We start from the raw sequence: 25,350 nt of genomic DNA, 5'->3' as shown, positions 1-25,350 counted from the left end.
AAGAGGAAGATGAAGAAGAAAAAGAAATAGAAGAAGAAGAAGAAAAAAAAGGGGGAATAGGAAGGAGAGGAAGAAGGAGAAGGAGAGGTAGAAGAACAGGAATAGGGAGAGGAAGAAGAAATAAATGAATGTTGGTGTAGAAAACAACAAACATTCACAGAATTTTTGTTACAGGGGTAAAAGACAATTTCATTAGAGGGGTAAAGGATATGATGTCTAATTAAAGGGGTGAAAGACATGATGTCTTTAGAGGGGTAAAATACATGATGTCATTAGAGGGGTGAAAGACATGATGTCATTAGAGGGGGAAAACACATGATGTCATTAGAGGGGTAAAGGATGTGATGATGTCATTAGAGGGGGGAAAAGACATAATGTCATTGGAGGGGTAAAGGACATGATGTCATTAGAGGGGTAAAGGACATGATGTCATTAGAGGGGTAAAGGACATGATGTGTGAAAGCAAAATTACTTATACTTGTTTAAATAGATGATGTTCTTTGAACGGGTTACCAAAATCTTTTTATTAGGCTTAGGAATGTGAGGCTATGCAAGAGACACCTAATCTGATAAAGCTCTGTCTTCTCTGTCTTTGATGTGACATGTGGCTTTTAGTTGACTGGGCATCTGTGTTATCTCTTCCTGACCCCCCTTGGGCTACACTGCTCTCCTTTCCACTAAACTGTCCCTTACACACACACACACATATATATATATATATATATATATATATATGTATTTAATGTCTTTCATGTCCTTTGTGTTCTTTGCTGTTTCCCTCTTACACACATGTAAGAGGGATGTGTACTATGGCTATGAATTGTTTTTTTCCCTTGGTCTCAGTCTGGACCCCCTCTCCAGGGGCCTAGGCTTGGACCGATCTTTTTAGTCCATCCATCCATCCATTTTCTACTGCTTATTTCCTTTTGGGGTCGCTGGCGCCTATCTCAGCTACATTCGGGCGGAAGGCTGGTACACCCTGGACAAGTCACCATGTCATCACAGGGCCAACACAGATAGACAGACAACATTCACACTCACATTCACACACTAGGGCCAATTTTAGTGTTGCCAATCAACCCATCCCCAGGTGCATGTCTTTGGAGGTGGGAGGGAACCCACGCAGTCACGGGAAGAACATGCACACTCCAAACAGAAAGATCCCGAGCCTGGGATTGAACCCAGGACTGCAGGACCTTCCTATAGTGAGGCAGACGCACTAACCCCTCTGCCACTGTTAATTTTTTATTTTATTTTATTCTAATCTTTTATATTTTTTTTCCCATTCCCCTCCACTTGTTTACCTGAATATCACTTTTTTTGTAAGGGTCGCCGGAAGTCGGCAGACCCGTCAGCGATTCTGTTCTGTCTCCCTGTAATGTTTGTCTGATCATGAATGGGATTGTGCGGAAAATGTTAATTTCCCTTCTGATATATACATATAAATATACATATATATAAATAAATAAATGGGTTGTAATTGTATAGCGCTTTTCTACCTTTAAGGCAGTGGTCCCCAACCTTTTTGTATCCGCGGACCGGTCAACGCCTAAAAATTTGTCCCGCGGCCCGGGGGGTGTCCTTTTTTTTTTCTTTGTCATGAAAAAGGGACGTTTTTGTCATGAAAAATGGAGGTTTTTGTGGTTGGTGCACTAATTGTAAGTGTATAATGTGTTTTTTATGTTGATTTAATTTAAAAAAAAAAAAAAAAAAATGTTTTTTTGTTTTTTTTTATAAAAATGAATAAAAAATTCTTCTGCGGCCCCGTACCAATCGGGGCACGGCCCGATACTGGGCCTCGGCCCGGTGGTTCGGGACCACTGCTTTAAGGTACTCAAAGCGCTTTGAAACTACTTCCACATTTACCCATTCACATACACATTCACACACTGATGGAGGGAGCTGCCATGCAAGGCGCTAACCAGCACCCATCAGGAGCAAGGGTGAAATGTCTTGCTCAGGATACAACAGACGTGACGAGGTTGGTACTAGGTGGGGATTGAACCAGGGACCCTCGGGTTGCGCACGGCCAATCTCCCACTGCGCCACGCCGTCCCTCTATATATATATATATATATATATATATATATATATATATATATATATATATATATATATATATATATATATATATATATATATATATACATATATATATATATATATATATATGTATATATATATATATATATACATATATATATATATATATATAGTGGTAATCTGAAATTCCTTGCTGATTTCTGTTTTGTCTGCACACCATGAGGTAAATTAGTGGCAGCATATTTAACCTGGCTGCTGACAGCATGTGAGCGCCGGAACTTTATCTACTGCTTGCAACAGACATATATGTTGTTGGTCTTGCCAGAAGACACTCCAGTTCGCCTTGTGCCCATCTTTTCAGGTTTGCCTGTATTTTTCTAGCCTTGTCTAGCGTTTTTATTTTGTACTTTGTTTTTCTGTTTTACTTCTTTAATGAAGTATATTTCCTAGCCTTGTCTAGCGCTTTTTGGTTTTGTGTAGGTTATTTCTCTTAGTAGTTTTTTACCACCATCGCCTTTGTTTTGCTACGTTGTGCTTCCTCCAAAATAAAAGGAAGAACTATTGTTCACACACATCCTTGGGATCAACCTCACCAACACGTTTATATATATATATATATATATATATATATATATATATATATATATGTATATATATATATGGTGTGTAATATTATACATGTAATTATATTCCAATATGATTGATGCTGCTGAAGGCAGACATAAATACTTTGTGGTCTCAAGGGAGTCACAAAACTAGTTTGACACCATCAGTCAGAAGTAGACAGCAGTTACTAATATTCTGCACCTGATCCCCGTGAGTCAGGTGCAAGTGTTGTCTAAGGTCCAGGTGATGTCTCAGGTGCAGGTGTGCAGGTGTTGTCGCCTTCACACAAGCTCTTACCCAACAGGAGCTGATATTAAAGGTTTGCAATATAATGTTTATGATGCCACTCCTTCATGCTCCAATCACTAATCAGACTCTGATCAGACACACGTGATTAGTCGTTCAAATATTTACACTGCAAAGTACAACTGCTAGTCACACCATAGTTAGTATGCACGTACAGCTCTTAACACTTTTAGCACAACACTATGTGCATTTACATGATGGACAGTGGATTATCAATAAACAATGTAATTATGGAAAATATATTAATAAACAATGTAATTATGGACAATAAAATAATCAACATTATAATTTATATACAGTATTTTAAGAAACAATGTAATTATGGACAATATATTAACAATTTAATTATGAACAATAAAATAAAAAAATATATAATTGTATACAGTATATTAATAAACAATATAATTATATACAATATATTATTAAACAATATAATTATGTACAATATATTAATAAACAACGTAATTGTGTACAACATATTAATAGACAACGTTATTATCCGTCCATCCATTTCCTACCGCTTGTCCTTTTTGGGGTCACGAGGTTGCTGGAGCCTATCTCAGTAAATAACGTAATTATGTACAATACAATAATAAACTATGTAATTATGCACAATATATTAATAAACTATGTAATTGTGTACAATATATTACTAAACTACATAATTATGTACACTATATTAATAAACAATGTAATTATGTACAATAAAATAATGGAATTATAGACAATATATAAATAAACAATATAATTATGTACAACATATTAATAAACTATGTAATTATGGACTATAAAAATAAACAATATAATTATGTACAATATATTCATAAACAATATAATTATGTTCAATATATTAATAAACAATGTAAGGATGTGCAATATATTCATAGCAATGTAATTATGTACAATATATTAATAAACAATGTCTTTATGGACAATAAAATAATAAACAATATACTTATGTACAGTAAAATAAACAATATAATTATGTGCAATATATTAATAATATAATTATCTACAATATATTAATAAACAATGTAAGTATGTTCAATATATTCATAACAATGTAATTATATACAATATATTAATGAATGATATAATTATGCACAATGAAATAATCAACAATATAATTATGTACAATAAATTAATAAACAATGCAATTATGTACAAGTGAAGTGAAGTGAATTATATTTATATAGCGCTTTTCTCAAGTGACTCAAAGCACTTTACATAGTGACACCCAATATCTAAGTTAAATTTAAACCAGTGTGGGTGGCACTGGGAGCAGGTGGGTAAAGTGTCTAGCCCAAGGACACAATGGCAGTGACTAGGATGGGACAAGCGGGAATCGAACCTGCAACCCTCAAGTTGCTGGCACGGCCACTCTACCAACCGAGCTATGCCGCCCCAACATATTCATAAGCAATGTAATTATGGACAATAAAATAATACAACAATTTAATTATGTACAGTATATTTATATACAATGTAACTATGCAATAAAATAAACAAATGTAATTATGGACTATATTTTAATAAACAATATAATTATGTACAATATATTAATAAATAATGCAAATATGGAGAATAAAATAATAAACAATATTATGTACAATATATTAATACAAAATGTAATTATGTACAATATTTTAATAAACAATACAATTATGTACAATATATATAACAATGTAATTATGTACAATGTTGTCCATCTGTGTTGGCCCTGCGATAAGGTAGAGACTTGTCCAGGGTGTACACCGCCTTCCGCCTGATTTTAGCTGAGATAGGCACCACCGCCCCCAAAGGGAATAAGCGGTAGAAAATGGATGGATGGATATTAATAAACATAATTATGTACACTGTATGAATAAACAATAAAATTATGTACACTACATTTACAAACAAATATAATTGTGTACAATATATTAATAAACAATACAATTATGTACAATAAATGTCAGTTCTATTACTTAGAACTGGTCCTCTTCTGCAGATAAATGTGTGTATGACCTTCATGCATGAGTCTGTGGTTAGGAAGTTTGTCATCTCCAGGTGAACTGAGCAGGCAGGTGAAGATGACCCATGACATTAAAATAACGTTCTTTCACACGTTATTACATTATAAATTCACACGTTATAACATTATGTTTTTACATTTTGAATTTTGTGCTGAAAACACAAAGATGTCGCACAGTATAACCATGTCACAGTTCTTACTTTTAGGAGACAAAGAGGTGGATCCGGACCTGCTGCTGGAGTGCCTCGACCTGGTCCTCTGCACGCTCTGGACCTGCTCCAGGACGCGCTGCTGGCCGGCCCCGTACTGGTTCTGGTGCGCGGGCAGAGCCAGCGAGGTGTCTTCGGCCGTGACGATGGCCAGGGCCGACTTGAGAGGCTCCAGAGCGGCCATGGCTTGCTCACCTGTCCGCCTCATGCTCGCAGGCTCTCAGGACGACGATCCGCTCGCTGTCAGACGAGGGCACGGCGCACCTTGGCCGGGTCACGCCCCCAATTGACGCAACAGTGAGGCTGCACGCAGCACATCTGGCTCACCTGTGTCACCTGCAGGCGGACAGCAGTACTGCACCATCTTTGCAAACTACGATTGAAGTCGTGCAGACACTTTACATATACAGTCTCTATACCAGGTCTTGACTTGTCACCACATCTTTATTGGCATAGTCAGCCCAACACCAGGACTTGCAGGAACTGGACAGCGGCACCGTTTCTACATATAGCTACAAAGTGAAAGGCCAAACCACAAAGAGCAATACATGCACAGTCGTAAAACAAGACATTTATGGCAGGCCAGTGACAGGACCAGACCCACCAAAGCAGCCAAGAGAGCAGACTCTGTCCTAGGCTGCCCACTAGCTCTCGGCCAAAAGGAGAATTTGTCACGCAGCTCCAAGAAAGTTGCTCCATCCATACTTGGTCTTCCTGAGTCTCCTCTGGCAGATCTGGTCTCTGGTGCAAACATGGCCAAATAGAGCCCAAAGAGCACCAACAGGAAAATTACAAACCTTGTTGGGCAGTAGTGGAGGACTACCGTCAAGACGGGAAAAAAAAACATGAAAGGATGACAAGCACAAAAGGACAAAACACAAGAGCTTCTGCAGCCACTACAGTACTGCCATATTGGAATATGACTACACACACACACACACACACACACACAAACACACGCACACACACACACACACACACACACACACACACACACACACACACATATATGTATATATGTGATATTTAGATGTACGCTGTCTGCATGGTGACGTAAACACGCCCTAGTGGACAGTGTGATAACAGTTACGCCTGATCTAGGAGTCAGGTGCAGGCAAGTGATGTTGATGATTAAAAGCATCCAAATCCATCTAACCATCTCAATATTCAACCAGCAACAAAGTACACCTACAAAAATTACAATATATATATATATATATATATATATATATATATATACATATATATATATATATATATATATATACACGCACATTATACATATACACACACACTATATATATATATAATTATATGTATTTGTTATTATACAAATATGTATATGTACACACATTTATATATATACACACGCACACAACAAATACATATAATTATATGTATATTAGGGCTGGGTAACGATTAAACATTTTAATCAAAGTTAATCGCACTATTTCTCCGATTAATCGCGATTAAATGCATTGTATACGCAAAGCCCAATAATGAATTCAAAAGTAGTGTGTAATGCACCTTTATTGGAATATTCTCCCACATGACAAAAGCGCCAAAACATTTGTTGTGCAAACACAATTTAAATCAGTCCTTGTTAAACAGTAGCAGTTAAATAGCATATTTTATGAAAATCAATTCAAAAAATGTAAATACAAACATTTAAGCTTATTGCCACTGCCAGGGTATTTAAGTTATCCTGTTTGTTATGGAAAATAAATATAATCTACATACAAATCTTTGAGCCACAATCATAACATCTGAACAGGCAATTTCTGAGGTAACAGCAGAAACATTTTTTTTATCAGGGATTTTATGTTTAAAAAACCTATTTTATAGGTAGTGGGCTGTTTTAGGGAATTTTTGATCAAATTATCCGTAGTAGCAATATTAATAATGTTGTGTTTATTCTGCGTAGTGCACTTAAAATAATTATGACCATATCTAGGAATTGATATGATGGGAATTTTCCGATTGTTTGCTTGGTGCTTTGATAAACTGAACGCATCATATACATGGTACTATATTGTGATGTTATGAGCCAGGGGAATAAAGAACTTCCCTACCCAGCATGCAACAGGAGTGACGAGCATGCGCGGTAGCCCGGTATAGGTTGTGTGTCGCCATCTTGAATGTTGTGATATGCACGCTCTGAAGGTAAACGTTAAGAACTCAGCCAACAACAGCGTGGCTTCGTAGTAAAAGAGTCCGGGTACTTTCCTGGCCCGCCTGCAGTCCAGACCTGTCTCCCATCAAAAATGTGTGGTGCATTATGAAGCGTAAAATACGACAGCTGAGACCCCGGACTGTTGAACGACTAAAGCTCTACATAAAACAAGAATGGGAAAGAATTCCACTTTCAAAGCTTCAACAATTAGTTTCCTCAGTTCCCAAACGTTTATTGAGTGTTGTTAAAAGAAAAGGTGATGTAACACAGTGGTGAACATGCCCTTTCCCAACTACTTTGGCACGTGTTGCAGCTATGAAATTCTAATTTAATCATTATTTGCAAAAAAAAATAAAGTTTATGAGTTTGAACATCAAATATCTTGTCTTTGTAGTAAATATGGGTTGAAAAGGATTTGCAAATCATTGTATTCCGTTTATATTTACATCTAACACAATTTCCCAACTCATATGGAAACGGGGTTTGTATATTATATATACACATAATATACATATTCATGCATACACACGACATATACTGTACATATATGTATACACAAAAACACAATATACATACACATTATATACATATATATATTTCTATATATACACACACACACACACACAACACATACATATAAATAATTACACAGTATTATATATACATACACAGATAATATATATATATATACACACACACAGACAATATACATACATATATGCATATATATGTATGTGTATATATATATATATATATATATATATATATATATATATATATATATATATATATGTATATATATGTGTATATGTATATATGTGTGTGTGTGTGTGTGTGTGTGTGTATATATATATATATATATAAATACACACACAAAGTTAAGTTAAAGTACCAATGATTGAGCCTACTCAGTGGCCTAGTGCAGTGGTTCTCAAATGGGGGTACGCGTACCCCTGGGGGTACTTGAAGGTATGCCAAGGGGTACGTGAGATTTTTTTTTTAAATATTCTAAAAATAGCAACAATTCGAAAATCCTTCATAAATATATTCATTGAATAATACTTCAACAAAATATGAATGTAAGTTCATAAACTCTGAAAAAAAATACAACAATGCAATATTCAGTGTTGACAGCTAGATTTTTTGTGTACATGTTCCATACATATTGATGTTAAGGATTCCTTTTTTTGTGGACATGTTCCATAAATATTGATGTTAAGGATTACTTTTTTTGTGAACAAATGTTTAGAATTGAGTTCATGAATCCAGATGGATCTCTATTACAATCCCCAAAGAGGGCACTTTAAGTTGATGATTACTTCTATGTGTAGAAATCGTCATTTATAATTGAATCAATTGTTTATTTTTCAACAAGTTTTTAGTTATTTTTATATTATTTTTCAACAAGTTTTTAGTTATTTTTATATCTTTTTCTCCAAATAGTTCAAAAAAGACCACTACAAATGAGCAATATTTTGCATTGTTATACAATTTAATAAATTCGAAACTGATGAGAGTGCTGTATTTTACTTCTTTATCTCTTTTTTTCAACCAACAATGCTTTGCTCTGATTATGGGGTACTTGAATTAAAAAATGTTCACAGGGGGTACATCACTGAAAAAAGGTTGAGAACCACTGGCCTAGTGAGTAGAGACAATATACATACATATACTGTATATGTATATTTATATATATATATATATATATGTATATATATATATATATATATATATATATATATATATATATGTATATATACACACACACAAAGTTAGTTAAAGTACCAATGATTGCGCCTACTCAGTGGCCTAGTGGGTTGTGTCTCCGCCCTGAGATCGGTAGGTTGGGAGTTCGAACCCCAGCCGAGTCATACCAAAGACTATAAAAATGGGACGCATTACCTCCCTGCTTGGCACTCAGCATCAAGGATTGGAATGGGGGGTTAAATCACCACAAATGATTCCTGGGCGCGGCACCGCTGCTGCCCACCCTCACCTCCCAAGGGGTGAACAAGGGGATGGGTCAAATGCAGAGGCCAAATTTTGCCACACCTAGTGTGTGTGTGACAATCATTGGTACTTCAATTAACTTAAAACCCCGTTTCCATTTGAGTTGGGAAATTGTGTTAGATGTAAATATAAACGGAATACAATGCACTACAAAGAGATATTTGATGTTCAAAATCCTAAACTTTGCTGCAACACGTGCCAAAGTAGTTGGAAAAGGCCATGTTCACCCCTGTGTTACATCACCTTTTCTTTTAACAACATTTAATAAACATTGTTGAAGCTTTAAAAGTGGAATTCTTTACCATTCTTGCTTGATGCACAGCTTCAGTCGTTCCAACAGTCCGTGGTCTCCGATGTCGTATTTTACGCTTCATAATGCGTCACAGATTTTCTATGGACAGGTCTGGACTGCAGGCGGGCCAGGAAAGTACTCCCACTTTTTTTTTTACAAAGCCACGCTGTTGTAACACGTGCTGAATGTGGCTTGGCATTGTCTTGCTGAAATAAGCAGGGGCGTCCAGGAAAAAGACGGCACTTAGATGGCAACATATGTTGCTCCAAAACCTGTATGTACATTTCAGCATTAATGGTGGCTGCACAGATGTGTAAGTTACCCATGCCTTGACCACTAATGCACCCCCATACCATCACAGATGCTGGCTTTTGAACTTTGTGTTGATAACAGTCTGGAAGGTTCGCTTCCCCTTTGGTCCGGATGACATGTCGAATATTTCCAAAAACAATTTGAAATGTGGACTCGTCAGACCACAGAACACTTTTCCACTTTACATCAGTCCATCTTAGATGATCTCGGGCCCAGAGTAGCGACAAACTGTATTTAGTGTTTTTCTGAAGTGTTCCTGAAGCTCATGTGGGGATATCCTTTAGAGATGGATGTCGGTTATTGATAACAGTGCCGTCTGAGGGATCGAAGGTCACGGTCATTCAATGTTGGTTTTCCAGATTCTCTGAACCTTTTGATATTATGGACCGTAGATGTTGAAATCCCTAAATTTCTTGCAATTGCACTTTGACTTTTGACTTTGCTCACACAGTTGTAGACAACAGGGTGTACGTCGCCCCATTCTTTGTGAAAGACAGCATTTTTAGGAAGCTGTTTTTATACCAATTTATGACACCCACCTGTTCCCAATTAGCCTGCACACCTGTGGGACGTTCCAAATAAGTGTTTGATGAGCATTCCTCAACTTTTATCAGTATTTATTGTCACCTTTTCCAACTTTTGTCACGTGTTGCTGTCATCAAATTCTAAAGTTAATGATTATTTGCAAAAAATATATACACACAAAAATAATACGTATCAGTTTTCAGTTGAAATGATTTTAATGTCATAATTTCAGTCAAAAGTTTTGGCTCAGCCGTAAGTTATTTTTCATTGACGTGCACTGCACAATATTGATTAGACAAGCACATAATCATACAGCCCTGCGATGACGTGGCGACTTGTCCAGGGTGTTCACCGCCTACAGCCCGAATGCAGCTGAGATAGGCTCCAGTGACCCCAAAAGGGACAAGCGGTAGAAATTAGATGGATAATCATCCAATCACACTATTGTACAATCACATATTCATTCCATCACAGTATTGATTACAATCACATAATCATCCAATCACACTATTGATTATACAATCACATTATCAAATCCCACATGAGATTATTTTGAAGATGTACAACTTGTATTTCACTTTTAGGAGCATTGGAATGTATTCGCATGTATAATGCAGGTATTTATATTCATATATTCTATATTCATATATAATGCAGGTATTTATATTGTATACTCACATATGTAGTAAAGTTATTATATTGTGTATTAATATTTAATCATGTAAATTGTATATTCACATGTATAATGCATCTAATAATGCATATCATATATTCACATATATAATGCAGTAAGTAGCAATGGTGTGTATACACATTAAATAATGACAAAGTGTACATTAAATAATGACACATGGTGAACATTAAATAATGACAAAGTGTACATTAAATAATGACACATGGTGAACATTAAATAATGACAAAGTGTACATTAAATAACAACGTGTGGTGAGAAACCTCCACAGAATGTCATTATTTAATGCACACGAGTGCATTAAATAATGACACATTGTGTACATTAAATTATTGTGTACATTAAATCATATATTATGTAGTTTTCAACATGTAATAAACAATGCATAAAATGTTATATATATATATATATACACACACACACACACACACACACACACACAGGTATGTCTCAGAAAATTTGAATATAATGATGAAGTCCTTTATTTCCTGTAATGCAACTAAAAACATGAAAATGACATACATTCTGGATTCAGTACACATCAACTGAAATATTGCAAGTATTTTATCATTTTAATATGGCTGATTATGGCATACGGCTTAAGAAAACTCAAAAATCCTATCTAAAAAAAATCAAGAATATTTCCTGAGACAAAGTGAAAAAAAAAAAAAATTATAACAGCAAAACAAAATCAAACATTTGAAAATGTCAACTAATGCACTCAATACTTGGTTGTGAATCTCTTTGCACGGATTACTGCCTCAATGTGGCTTGGCATGGAAACAAATAATTGTGGAATTGCTGAGGTGTTGTGGATGCCCAGGATGTTTCAAATAGCGGACTTTAGCTCATTTGCATTATTGGGTCTGGTGTCTTTCAGATTCTTCACAATACCCCACAAATTCTCTATGAGGTTCAGGTCAGGGGTGTTGGCAGGCCAATCGAGGACAGTAATGCCCTGGTCATTTACACCAGCTGCTGGTGGTTTTGGCACTGTGGACAGGTGCCAGATCATGCTGGAAAATGAAATCATCTCCATGGAGCTTTCTAACAGCTTCAGCTACAATAATTGTATTCCCATGGTCAAGCCACTCCTGAACTCAAGACAAAGGAAGAAGCGTCTGACTTGGGCTATGGAAAAGAAGCACTGAACAGTTGCAGAGTGTAGTCCTGTTTTCAGACGAAAGCAAGTTTTGTATTTCAATTTGGAAGTCAAGGCGCAAGAGTCTGTCTGGAGGAAGGCTGGAGATGAGCAAAATCCAAGTTGCTTGAAATCTAGTGTGAATTTCCCCCAGTCAGCAATGGTTTGGGAAACCATGTCAGCTGCTGGTGTTGGTCCACTGTGTTTCATCAAGTCCAGAGTCAATGCAGCTGTGTACCAAGAGATTTTAGAGCACTACATGCTTCCATCTGTTGAAAAACTCTATGGAGATGATGATTTCATTTCCAGCATGATCGGGCACTTGCCCACAGTGCCAAAACCACCAGTAACTGGTGTACTTGACCATGGCATTACTGTCCTCTATTGGCCCGCCAACTCCCCTGACATGAAGCCCATAGAGAATGTGTGGGGTATTGTGAATAAAAAGGCCAAAATACACCAGACCCAATAATGCAAATGAGCTAAAGGCTGCTATTGAAGCATCCTGGGCATCCATAACACCTCATCAATGCCACAGGCTGATTGCCTCCATGCCACGCCGTATTGATGCAGTAATCCGTGCAAAAGGATTCCCAACCAAGTACTGAGTGCATTAATTGACATTTTCAAATGTTTGATTTTGTTTTGCTGTTATATTTTTTAACTTAGTCTGAGGGAATATTACAATTTTTGAGATAGGATTTCTGAGTTTGCTTAAGCTGTATGCCATAATCAGCAATATTAAAAGGCTTGCAATATTTCAGTTGATGTGTAATGAATACAGAATGTATGACATTTTCATGTTTTTAGTTGCATTACAGAAAATAAAGGACTCTATCACAATATTCAAACTTTTTGAAACAGTCCTGTAAATATATATATATATATATATATATATATATATATATATATATATATATATATATATATATATATATATATATATATATATGCCTTCAAGCAGGCAGCAGAATGGTTAGTGTGGATGTAGATGTAATGTGAATGTGAACAAGTTGAAGAGACCTCCTATTGGTCTTCTGCACAGGACATTGTGGGCTCCAAACCTTCCGGAGGCTTCCTCTGGCTGCAGGCGGTCTGAGTTCCAGGAGACTGACACCCCCACAACTTGTCCTGAAGGCCCCCCATGGCCAGCCGCATCTGATCCTCTGTGCCCTGGAGGGACTTGAGCTCCATGGTGTAGAAGATGTAGAGCATGGAGGTGCTGAGCAGGATGGTGCAGCACAGCACCGCCAGCAGGTAGAAGGAGGTGAGCGGGAAGGTCTGCTCCGCCTCCAGCGCCAACCAGGGCACCGCCCCTATAGCCAACTCCAGCAGAAGTAGAGCCAGGCCCATGGTCCCTGTGCGGGCGGCTGTTGAGCGCATCCTCTCTGTACAGTGGATGCCCACCTTCACCTCCGTGCGCACCTCCGTCACTATGTCCACCACCCTTGCCACATCTGTACATACATACAACAGTACTGTCACTACTACAACAATACTACTGTCACTATGGCCACCACCCTTGCCACATCTGTACATACATACAACAGTACTACTGTCACTACTACAACAATACACTATGGCCACCACCCTTGCCACATCTGTACATACATACAACAGTACTACTGTCACTACTACAACAATACTACTGCCACTATGGCCACCACCTTGGCTACGTCTGTTCAAATACAACAATACTACTGTCACTACTACAATACTATTATCAGTATGTCCACAACTGGTAGTACATGTAGGACGTGTCAGTACTACAACAATACTACTGTTACTATGTCCACCAGTTTAAAACATCTGGTAGTACATGGAAAAAAGTGTCAGTGCTACAACAATACTTACTGTCCTGACACCAATACTACTGTACTGACCCCAATACTACTGTCCTGACCCCAATACTACTGTACTGACCCCAATACTACTGTACTGACCCCAATACCATTCTACTGACCCCAATACTTACTGTACTGACCCCAATATTTACTGTACTGACCTCAATGCTTACTGCACTAATCCCAATACTTACTGTACTAACCCCAATATTTATTGTACTGACCCCAATACTACTGTACTGACCCCACTATTTACTGTACTGACCCCAATACCTACTTTGTCTCCCCCAATATTTACTGTACTAACCCCAATACTTACTGTGCTGATCCCAATACTACTGTACTGACCCCAATACTATTTTACTGACCCCAATACTTACTGTACTGACCCCAATATTTACTGTACTGACCTCAATGCTTACTGCACTAACCCCAATACTTACTGCACTAACCCCAATATTTATTGTACTGACCCCAATACTACTGTACTGACCCCTCTATTTACTGTACTGACCCCAATACCTACTTTACTTTCCCCAATACTACTGTACTGACCCCAATACCTACTTTGCTGTCCCCAATACTTACTGTACAAACCCCAATATTTACTGTACTAACCCCAATATTTACTGTACTGACCCCAATACCTACTGTACTGACCCAACTATTTACTGTACTGACCCCAATACCTACTGTACTAACCCCAATATTTACTGTACTGACCCCGATATTTAATGTATTGACCCTAATACCTACTTTACTGACCCCAATATTTACTGTACTGACCCCAATACCTACTATACTGTCCCCAATACTACTTTACTGACCCCAATATTTACTGTACTAACTCCAATACTACTGTACTGACCCCAATATTCACTGTACTACCCCCAATATTTACTGTACTGACGCCAATATTTACTGTACTCTCCCCAATACTACTGTACTGACCCCAATATTTACTGTACTGAACCCAATACTACTGTACTGACCCCAATACTTACTATACTGACCCCAATATTTACTGTACCGACCCCAATGCTTACTGCACTAACCCCAATACTTACTGTACTAACCCCAATATTTACTGTTCCGACCCCACTATTTACTGTACTGACCCCAATACCTACTTTACTGTCCCCAATACTTACTGTACTAACCCCAATATTTACTGTACTGACCCCAATATTACTGTACTAACCCCAATATTTACTGTACTGACCACAATACCTACTATACTGTCCCCAATACTACTGTACTGACCCCAATATTTACTGTACTAACCCCAATATTTACTGTACTGTCCCCATTACTACTGTACTGACCCCAATATTTACTGTACTGACCCCAATACTACTGTACTGACCCCAATATTTACTGTACTCACCCTAATACTTACTGTATTGAATCCAATACTTACTGTACTGACACCAATACTACAATAAAACTACAACTGTTCATACTTACTAAGTGTCCCATGTGTGATGTGCAGGAGTGTTTCCATGCATATTTCTACCTGCTATCGTAAGGTAATCAAGCTAGCGGGATTAGCATTAGCTAATATGCTAACACATTCAGGTTCTTGGTCTCCTCCCTGACTAGACTTAAGATGAATGCAGCAACGTACAGAGACATGCTGGATGAAAAACTTCACATCAAACCTGGTGGTGCTGCAAAGAGGAGTGGTCTAAGATAGGTGTGCCAACCTTGTGGCATGTCTTCAAAAGACTTGCGGCTGAGTTACTGCCAGAGGTGCATCAACTAAGTGTTGAGCAAATGGTCTGATTAATGATCTACATTTTTCACACATTATGGGGTATTGTGTGTAGAATTTTGAGGACAAAATAACTGATTCCATTTTGGAACAAGGCAGTAACATACTTACATTTTTCACACTGTCATTATGGGGTATTGTGTGTAGAATTTTGAGGACCAGGCTGTAACATACCTTACATTTTTCACACGTGTTTATGCGGTATTGTGTGTAGAATTTTGAGGACTGATTCCATCTCGGAACAAGGCTGTAACATACCTACATTTTTTACATTGTCATTATGGGGTATTGTGTGTAGAATTTTGAGGAGAAAATAACTGATTCCATTTTGGAACAAGGCTGTAACATACCTACATTTTCACACTGTCATTATGGGGTGTTGTGTGTAAAATTTTGAGGACAAGCCTGTAACATACCTTGATTTTTCACACTGTCATTCTGGGACATTGTGTGTAGAATTTTGAGGACTGATTCCATTTTGGAACAAGGCTGTAACATACCTGTCATGCCTGTGAAGCAGGCCTTATGTTTGATCATGTTATGTTTAGTTTTTTCGACTGTTTTTTCCCGTTTTGCACTTCCTGGTTTTATTTTGGTTTCCATAGTAACCCATTAGTTTCCACCTGGTCTCCTAGTCACGCCCTGGTCCTCAGCCTCTCACACCTCTTTCCAATTACCACAGCTAGTATTTAAGTTATTTGTTTTCTGTTTCTCGGCCTGGGAACTTTGTCTATTCACTGATGCACTTGCTGTACCACTTAACCATGCGGTTCCTACCTTCATGCCCTCGTTCACAGTTCCATGTCATGTAAGTTTTTGTTTATAGTTCATAGTTAATTGCCTTTGAGCTAAGTCTTTTGTTTATGTCCATAGTTTATGCCATAGTGCAAGTGTTTGTTTCCATAGCCAAGTTTTGTACCTCCATTGTGAGCGCTTTTTGTTTGTCTTTTGTTAGTTATAGTGTTAAAATAAAAAGATGTACTCACATTCACGTCTCGCTCGTGCCAAATTCCCTCTGCGCCGCAGAAACAACCTTACTCCAAATCCAAGTTTGACAATACCTACATTTTTCACACTGTCATTATGGGGTGTTGTGTGTAGAATTTTGAGGACAAAATAACTGATTCAATTTTGGAACAAGGCTGTACATACCTACATTTCTAAAACTGTCAATAAGGGGTATTGTGTGTGTGGAATGTTTCTGTCATGGGGTATTGTGTGTAGAATTTTGAGGACAAAATAATTGATTCCATTCTGGAACATACCTACATTTTTCACACTGTCATTATGGGGTATTATGTGTAGAATTTTGAGGAGAAAATAAGTGATTCTGTTTTGGAACACGACTAACATACCTACATTTTTCACAGTGTCATTCTGGGGTATTGTGTGTAGAATTTGGAGGAGAAAGTAAGTGATTCCGTTTTGGAACAAGAATGTAACATACCTACATTTCTCAAACTGTCATTATGTGGTATTGTGTGTAGAATTCTGAGGACAAAATAATGTATTCCATCTCGGACCAAGGTTGTAAAATACCTACATTTTTCACATCGTCATTATGGGGTATTGTGTGTAGAATTTTGAAGACTGATTACATTTTGGAACAAGGCTGTAAAATACCTACATTTTTCACAGTGTCATTATGGGTTATTGTGTGTAGAATTTTGAGGACTGATTCCATATTGGAACAAGGCTGTAACATACTTACATTTTTCACACTTTCCTTATGGGGTATTGTGTTAAGAATTTTGAGGACAAAATAATATACTCTATTTTGGAACACGGCTGTAACATACCTACATTTTTCACACTGTCATTATGGGGTTTTGTGTGTAGAAATTTTGAGGACAAAATATTTGATTCCATTTTGGAACACGGCCGTAACACAACTACATTTCTCACACTGTCATTGTGGGGTATTGTGTGTAGAATTTTTAGGACTGATTCCTTTGGGAACAAGGCTGTAACATACTTACATTTTTCACACTATCATTATGGGGCACTGTATGTAGAATTGTATGGACAAAATAACTGATTCCATTTTGGAACAAGGCTGTAACACACCTACATTTTTCACACCGTCATTATGGGATTTTGTATGTAGAATTTTGAGGAAAAAAATAAGTGATTCAGTTTTGAAACAAGGCTGCAACATACCGACATTTTTCACAATGTCATTATGGGGTATTGTGTGTAGCTTTTTTAGGACTGATTCCATTTTGGAACAAGGCTGTAACATACCTCCATTTTTCACTCTGTCATTATGGGTACGGTACTGTGTGTACAATTTTAAGCACTAAGTACCATCTGAACAACAACAGGCGTACAAGATGTAAGAGCACTAAGTACCTTCTGAACAAGGGCCACCTGTGGACACAGAGTCACCTCCAGCCTCCATGGCAACCTGGGCCTCCAGTCTGAGCTCCACAGTCAGGGCCTCGTGGTCAGAGTATGGTAGAGGGTGTCCTGGGATGGAGCCCTGGGTGGTGCACATGGAGGTACACTGGATGTCTACCTGGCAGGAACCCTGCACATGGTTGACATAGTTGGTGTTAGTGCAGTGATCTTTGACATAGTCGGTGTTAGTGTAGTGATGCTTGACATAGCCGGTGTTAGTGTAGTGATGCTTGACATAGCCGGTGTTAGTGTAGTGATGCTTGACATAGCCGGTGTTAGTGTAGTGATGCTTGACATAGCCGGTGTTAGTGTAGTGATGCTTGACATAGTCGGTGTTAGTGTAGTGATGATTGACATAGTCGGTGTTAGTGCAGTGATGCTTGAGATAGTCGGTGTTAGTGCAGTGATGCTTGAGATAGTCGGTGTTAGTGCAGTGATGCTTGAGATAGTTGGTGTTAGTGCAGTGATGCTTGAGATAGTTGGTGTTAGTGATGTGATGCTTGACATAGTGTTAGTGCAGTGATGCTTGACATAGTCGGTGTTAGCGCAGTGATGTTTGACATAGTCTGTGTTAGTGTAGTGATGCTTGACATATTCGGTGTTAGTGTAGTGATGCTTGACATAGTCGGTGTTAGTGCAGTGATGCTTGGCATAGTCGGTGTTAGTGCAGTGATGCTTGGCATAGTCGGTGTTAGTGCAGTGATGCTTGACATAGTCGGTGTTAGTGCAGTGATGCTTGACATAGTCGGTGTTAGTGCAGTGATGCTTGACATAGTCGGTGTTAGTGCAGTGATGCTTGAGATAGTCGGTGTTAGTGCAGTGATGCTTGAGATAGTTGGTGTTAGTGCAGTGATGCTTGAGATAGTTGGTGTTAGTGATGTGATGCTTGACATAGTGTTAGTGCAGTGATGCTTGACATAGTCGGTGTTAGCGCAGTGATGTTTGACATAGTCTGTGTTAGTGTAGTGATGCTTGACATATTCGGTGTTAGTGTAGTGATGCTTGACATAGTCGGTGTTAGTGCAGTGATGCTTGAGATAGTCAGTGTTAGTGCAGTGATGCTTGGCATAGTCGGTGTTAGTGCAGTGATGCTTGACATAGTCGGTGCTAGTGCAGTGATGCTTGACATAGTCGGTGCTAGTGCAGTGATATTTGACATAGTCGGTGTTAGTGCAGTGATGCTTGACATAGTGTTAGTGCAGTGATGCTTGACATAGTTGGTGTTAGTGCAGTGATGCTTGACATAGTCGGTGTTAGTGTAGTGATGCTTGACATAGCCGGTGTTAGTGTAGTGATGATTGACATAGTCGGTGTTAGTGTAGTGATGATTGACATAGTCGGTGTTAGTGCAGTGATGCTTGACATAGTCGGTGTTAGTGCAGTGATGCTTGAGATAGTTGGTGTTAGTGCAGTGAAGCTTGAGATAGTCGGTGTTAGTGCAGTGATGCTTGAGATAGTTGGTGTTAGTGCAGTGATGCTTGAGATAGTTGGTGTTAGTGCAGTGATGCTTGAGATAGTTGGTGTTAGTGCAGTGATGCTTGACATAGTGTTGGTGCAGTGATGCTTTACATAGTCGGTGTTAGTGTAGTGATGCTTGACATAGTCGGTGTTAGTGTAGTGATGCTTGACATAGTCTGTGTTAGTGCAGTGATGCTTGACATAGTCGAAGTTAGTGCAGTGATGCTTGACATAGTCGGTGTTAGTGTAGTGATGCTTGACATAGCCGGTGTTAGTGTAGTGATGATTGACATAGTCGGTGTTAGTGTAGTGATGCTTGACATAGTCGGTGTTAGTGCAGTGATGCTTGACATAGTCGGTGTTAGTGCAGTGATGCTTGAGATAGTTGGTGTTAGTGCAGTGAAGCTTGAGATAGTCGGTGTTAGTGCAGTGATGCTTGACATAGTCGGTGTTTATGTCAAACATCACTGCACTAACACCGACTATGTCAAGCATCACTGCACTAACATCGACTATGTCAAGCATCACTGCACTAACACCGACTATGTAAAGCATCACTGCACTAGCACCGACTATGTCAAGCATCACTGCACTGTCGGTGCTAGTGCAGTGATGCTTGACATAGTCGGTGTTAGTGCAGTGATGCTTGACATAGTCGATGTTAGTGCAGTGATGCTTGACATAGTCGGTGTTAGTGCAGTGATGCTTGACATAGTCGGTGTTAGCACCGACTATGTCAAGCATCACTGCACTGTCGGTGCTAGTGCAGTGATGCTTGACATAGTCGGTGTTAGTGCAGTGATGCTTGACATAGTCGATGTTAGTGCAGTGATGCTTGACATAGTCGGTGTTAGTGCAGTGATGCTTGACATAGTCGGTGTTAGCGCAGTGATGTTTGACATAGTCGGTGTTAGCGCAGTGATGTTTGACATAGTCGATGTTAGCGTAGTGATGCTTGACATAGTCGGTGCTAGTGCAGTGATGCTTGACATAGTTGGTGTTAGTGTAGTGATGCTTGACATAGTCGGTGTTAGTGTAGTAATGCTTGACATAGTCGATGTTAGTGCAGTGATGCTTGACATAGTCGGTGTTAGTGCAGTGATGCTTGACATAGTCGATGTTAGTGCAGTGATGCTTGACATAGTTGATGTTAGTGCAGTGATGCTTGACATAGTCGATGTTAGTGCAGTGATGCTTGACATAGTCGGTGTTAGTGCAGTGATGTTTGACATAGTTGGTGTTAGTGCAGTGATGATTGACATAGTTGGTGTTAGTGCAGTGATGTTTGACATAGTTGGTCTCAGTGCAGTCTTGACATAGTCGGTGTTAGTGCAGTGATGCTTGACATAGTCGGTGTTAGTGTAGTGATGCTTGACATAGTCGGTGTTAGTGTAGTGATGTTTGACATAGTCGGTGTTAATGCAGTGATGCTTGACATAGTCGGTGTTAGTGCAGTGATGCTTGACATAGTCGGTGTTAGTGCAGTGATGCTTGACATAGTTGGTGTTAGTGCAGTGATGTTTGACATAGTCGGTGTTAGTGCAGTGATGCTTGACATAGTCGGTGTTAGTGCAGTGATGCTTGACATAGTCGGTGTTAGTGCAGTGATGCTTGACATAGTCGGTGTTAGTGCAGTTATGCTTTACATCGTTTTTGTTAGTGCAGTGATGCTTGACATCGTTGTTGTTAGTGCAGTGATGCTTGAGATAGTCGGTGTTAGTGCAGTGTTACAGCCACCTTGAAGAAAATGTAGTCGATCCTGATGCCCTTCTCAAAGGGAGCCACTTCCTTCTTGCTGACAAAGGGGTTGTCCAGTACTAGAGTCAGACCATCCTCAAATCCCTGCAACACAAGCCCAGCATGAGCTAATAGTAATCTCTAGGTGGCGTCATCACTAAGCAGGCACAATAAAGCAGTTCTCATTTCCAAGTAGGGATGGGGATTGGTAAGATTTCTCCAGTTCGGATTCCACTTTCGATTCTGCGTATTGATATAGTTCCTTATCGGTTCTCTTATCCACTTTTATTTGGAACAAAAGAAATAAAAAGTGGAGTAGAGTCAATTTAGTTAAGAGTATGTATGTCCTGCATTACATATATAGTAACAAGTATTACTCCATTACACAGGAATAAAACATTTAGTAACAGTTTTAAAACTTAAGAATATTTTGTCATCTCCCCAGAATTAATGCTGATGAAACTAAAAAAAAATATGAATATCTCGCAAAGGTTTGTTTATATTTAAAAAGGTAGAACTAAAAAATATGACAGTCTCATAACATGCACCTTGTAATATTTAAGACTTTGATTGATATACTTACACTTTATGAAAACTTTAAATTGACAGTCTCGGAAAATGTAGGATCTTCAAAAACTGTAAGCTATGATCATGTAAATATAATAAGTCTTAACATATGTCAGTCTGCATGTCATCACATAGTAGCTTCCCTTCTGAAGTTGACATGAATGAACTTTTACATCATATTCTAATTGTATGAGTTCCACCTGTGTAATGGAATGACTGAGTGAAAATGTGCTTAAAGGAAGACATGCAAGTTTTTTCTGACTACAATTAAACATTCACCTAACGAAAATCAGGAGCACTGTGACTAATGTGTGCAAGGTATTAACCACAAAGTTAGTCACTGTCTGTGGTAATGTTCATCTTTAAATGAGAGGACAATGTAACAAATCATGTTTTTAACATGTTAGTTAGCACCTGTTGTATTTACAGCAGATGATTGATGAGATGGGAGTGGTCTAAAGCCATCCATGTATAATTATTGCATGTTCAAATGTTTCAGCATATTGTCCTCCTCTTCATCTAATAGCAACATTGCACTTATTACAAGTAGACGTATTGTCTTCTCAAACTTTAGAGTGTCTGATGTCTTTACACACCTGTGTAATGATATCACTACACACCTGTGTAATGATGTCACTACACACCTGTGTAAAGATGTCACTACACACCTGTGTAAAGATGTCACTACACTCCTGTGTAAAGATGTCACTACACTCCTGTGTAAAGATGTCACTACACTCCTGTGTAATGATGTCACTACACACCTGTGTAATGATGACACTACACTCCTGTGTAATAATGCCACTACACTCCTGTGTAATAATGCCACTACACTCCTGTGTAATGATGCCACTACACTCCTGTGTAATGATGTCACTACACACCTGTGTAATGATGCCACTACACTCGTGTGTAATGATGTCACTACACACCTGTGTAATGATGTCACTACACACCTGTGTAATGATGTCACTACACACCTGTGTAATGATGTCACTACACACCTGTGTAATGATGTCACTACGCACCTGTATAATGTCACTACACACGTAGTGACTAGAGATGTCCGATAATGGCTTTTTTTTTACCGATATCCGATATTCCGATATTGTCAAACTCTTAATTACCGATACCGATATCAACCAATACCAATACTTACAGTGGTGGAATTAACACATTATTATGCTTAATTTTGTTGTGATGCCCCGCTGAATGCATTAAACAATGTAACAAGGTTTTCCAAAATAAATCAACTTAAGTTACGAAAAAAAAAAGTGCCAACATGGCATTGCCATATTTATTATTGAAGTCACAAAGTGCATTATTTTTTTCAACAGCAGCTTGGAATTTGGGACATGCTCTCCCTGAGAGAGCATGAGGAGGCTGAGGTGGGCGGGGTTGGGGTGGGGGAGTGGGGGGTAGTGGGGCTGCATACCTTAGCGTACCGGAAGAGATAGTGCTATAACGAATTCTGTGAATTTGTTCTGTTGTGTTTATGTTGTGTTACGGTGCAGATGTTCTCCCGAAATGTGTTTGTTATTCTTGTTTGGTGTGGGTTCACAGTGTGGCACATTTTTGGAACAGTGTTAGTTGTTTATACGGCCACCCTATGCGTGACCTGTATGGCTGTTGCATAAAGCCATAAATATCATGTGACTTGACAGGCACGCAAAGGATGTGCCCACAAGTTTAATAGGTGCTCTGTATTTCTCCTTACGTCTGTGTACACAGCGGCACTTTACAAAGTCATAAGGTTTTTGCTTTTTGAAACAGATACCGATAATTATAAAACAGATACTGATGATTTCCAAAATTACATTTTAAAGCATTGATTTTAAAGCATTTATCGTCCGATAATATCTGCAGTCTGATATTATCGAACATCCCTACTAATGACATCATTACTTAGGTTTGTAATAATGTCCTTCCCTTTGAGGAATCGTTAAAGGAAACATTTATAAAAAATGAGAAGCGATTCCAAGGAATTGTTCCACTGAGAACTGGTTCTGAACCAGAGAAGGTTGTCAAGTCCCATCCCTATTTCCAAGTACACTTGACAGTTCATATGTTTTTTTAAACTACCTCAAATTTGTGGGCCTCGGTGTAAGCGTCCCTGAGTCCCGTGTAAGACATCAGCAGTCTGGTGCCCAGGTCCTGGGGATGCATGTTGAGGTCTCCGCCCAGGATCACCAGGTCTGTGCTTGCCGACGTGTGGCTAGAGACATTACACTTCAATACTTGGAGGACAGTCAAAGTGTCAATCACACATGCTTGTTTCTGGCTGGAAGTCATTACAGAGAACTTCAGTTGGGAATGTTAATGATTGCTTTGTGTGAGTGGTGGTTGTGAGACTGCTTAACACACCAGCAAACTACTCAGTCAGCATTAATGACTTTATTGTAACCACCATATGACTACGCTTTAGTTTCACCAACATGTTCATGTGGATAAAGCAGCTTGATGCAACCACTTCTCAGGCACATAACATTGTGTGGCCTTCATATTGCTGGAGGACTCATGTGGTTCTTGGCTTCTGCAGACCACTTCAGAGGTTGGTTTCTTTGTTAGTTTTACGTCTGAATAGACTTTTTTTTCGAGACAATTATGAATGTTGAATTTTACTTACATCACTTTATGTAAAGGTGAAACACCTGGAAGCACTATAAGAATCTATTTCCCATCTCCAAGCATGAGTACCTAGAAAATACAGCCTTTTAATTCATTTAGTAATTAGTTCCAGTTTCTGAAGTTATTTTCCAAATACAACTTGACAAATAATCTCCTGTGTTGGATTGTGTTGGACTTGAGGGTCCACCATCAAGTCTTGGCAACCTTTGAGCAAGTTTGATATAAACTACACACACTTTCAATTCCTGCTCATAAAAGTGTCATAACTCAGCTATAAATCACCATTTTTTTTGTTTTCAAAGCTTGAAATAGTTCAACAACTTCCTCTCTATTAATTTATATATTGATGTTTGTCATCATACATGATTACATGCATTTCTGCACAAATGCACACAGCATAATAATGCCCGATTGTAGCTGAGATAAGCGCCAGCGCCCCCCGCGACCCCAAAAGGGAATAAGCGGTAGAAATGGATGGATGGATAATAATACTTATTTAGGCTCATTAAACTATGAAAAATATGCAATGTGGAGCATTGGCACCATCTGGTGGTTGAGAGGCACAACTGCATCAAATAGACATTTTTAATCATTACATTAATGTATATTTTCGCAGAGCA

The 25,350-nt window shown here is 38.5% G+C and overlaps 2 protein-coding genes across 4 annotated transcripts in view; both read right to left on the bottom strand.

Moving 5' to 3' along the window:
- pkp1b (plakophilin 1b) overlaps window positions 1-5,425 on the bottom strand; it is a 58,357-nt gene extending 52,932 nt beyond the window's left edge. Inside the window, exon 1 of the mRNA XM_061885260.1 lies at window positions 5,170-5,425. Within this exon, the coding sequence (XP_061741244.1) occupies window positions 5,170-5,386 (217 nt within the window). The 5' untranslated portion in view covers window positions 5,387-5,425. The remainder of the gene's footprint in view (window positions 1-5,169) is intronic.
- A 7,837-nt stretch (window positions 5,426-13,262) lies between these two features.
- The window catches only part of smpd2b (sphingomyelin phosphodiesterase 2b), a 38,078-nt gene continuing 25,990 nt past the window's right edge, over window positions 13,263-25,350 (bottom strand). For all 3 annotated transcript variants that reach the window (XM_061885232.1, XM_061885242.1, XM_061885250.1), the window contains 4 exons: window positions 24,185-24,317; window positions 21,536-21,640; window positions 18,293-18,470; window positions 13,263-13,779 (listed from right to left, as the gene is read on the bottom strand). In XM_061885232.1, the coding sequence (XP_061741216.1) occupies window positions 13,349-13,779; window positions 18,293-18,470; window positions 21,536-21,640; window positions 24,185-24,317 (847 nt within the window). In that variant the 3' untranslated portion in view covers window positions 13,263-13,348. The remainder of the gene's footprint in view (window positions 13,780-18,292; window positions 18,471-21,535; window positions 21,641-24,184; window positions 24,318-25,350) is intronic.

This window comes from Nerophis ophidion, linkage group LG02 (assembly GCF_033978795.1).
Source record: "Nerophis ophidion isolate RoL-2023_Sa linkage group LG02, RoL_Noph_v1.0, whole genome shotgun sequence".
In the NCBI taxonomy this organism is placed as follows: Eukaryota; Metazoa; Chordata; class Actinopteri; order Syngnathiformes; family Syngnathidae; genus Nerophis; species Nerophis ophidion.
Note: the sequence above shows the minus strand (reverse complement) of the source record. Positions and strands in the feature narration are given on the sequence as shown.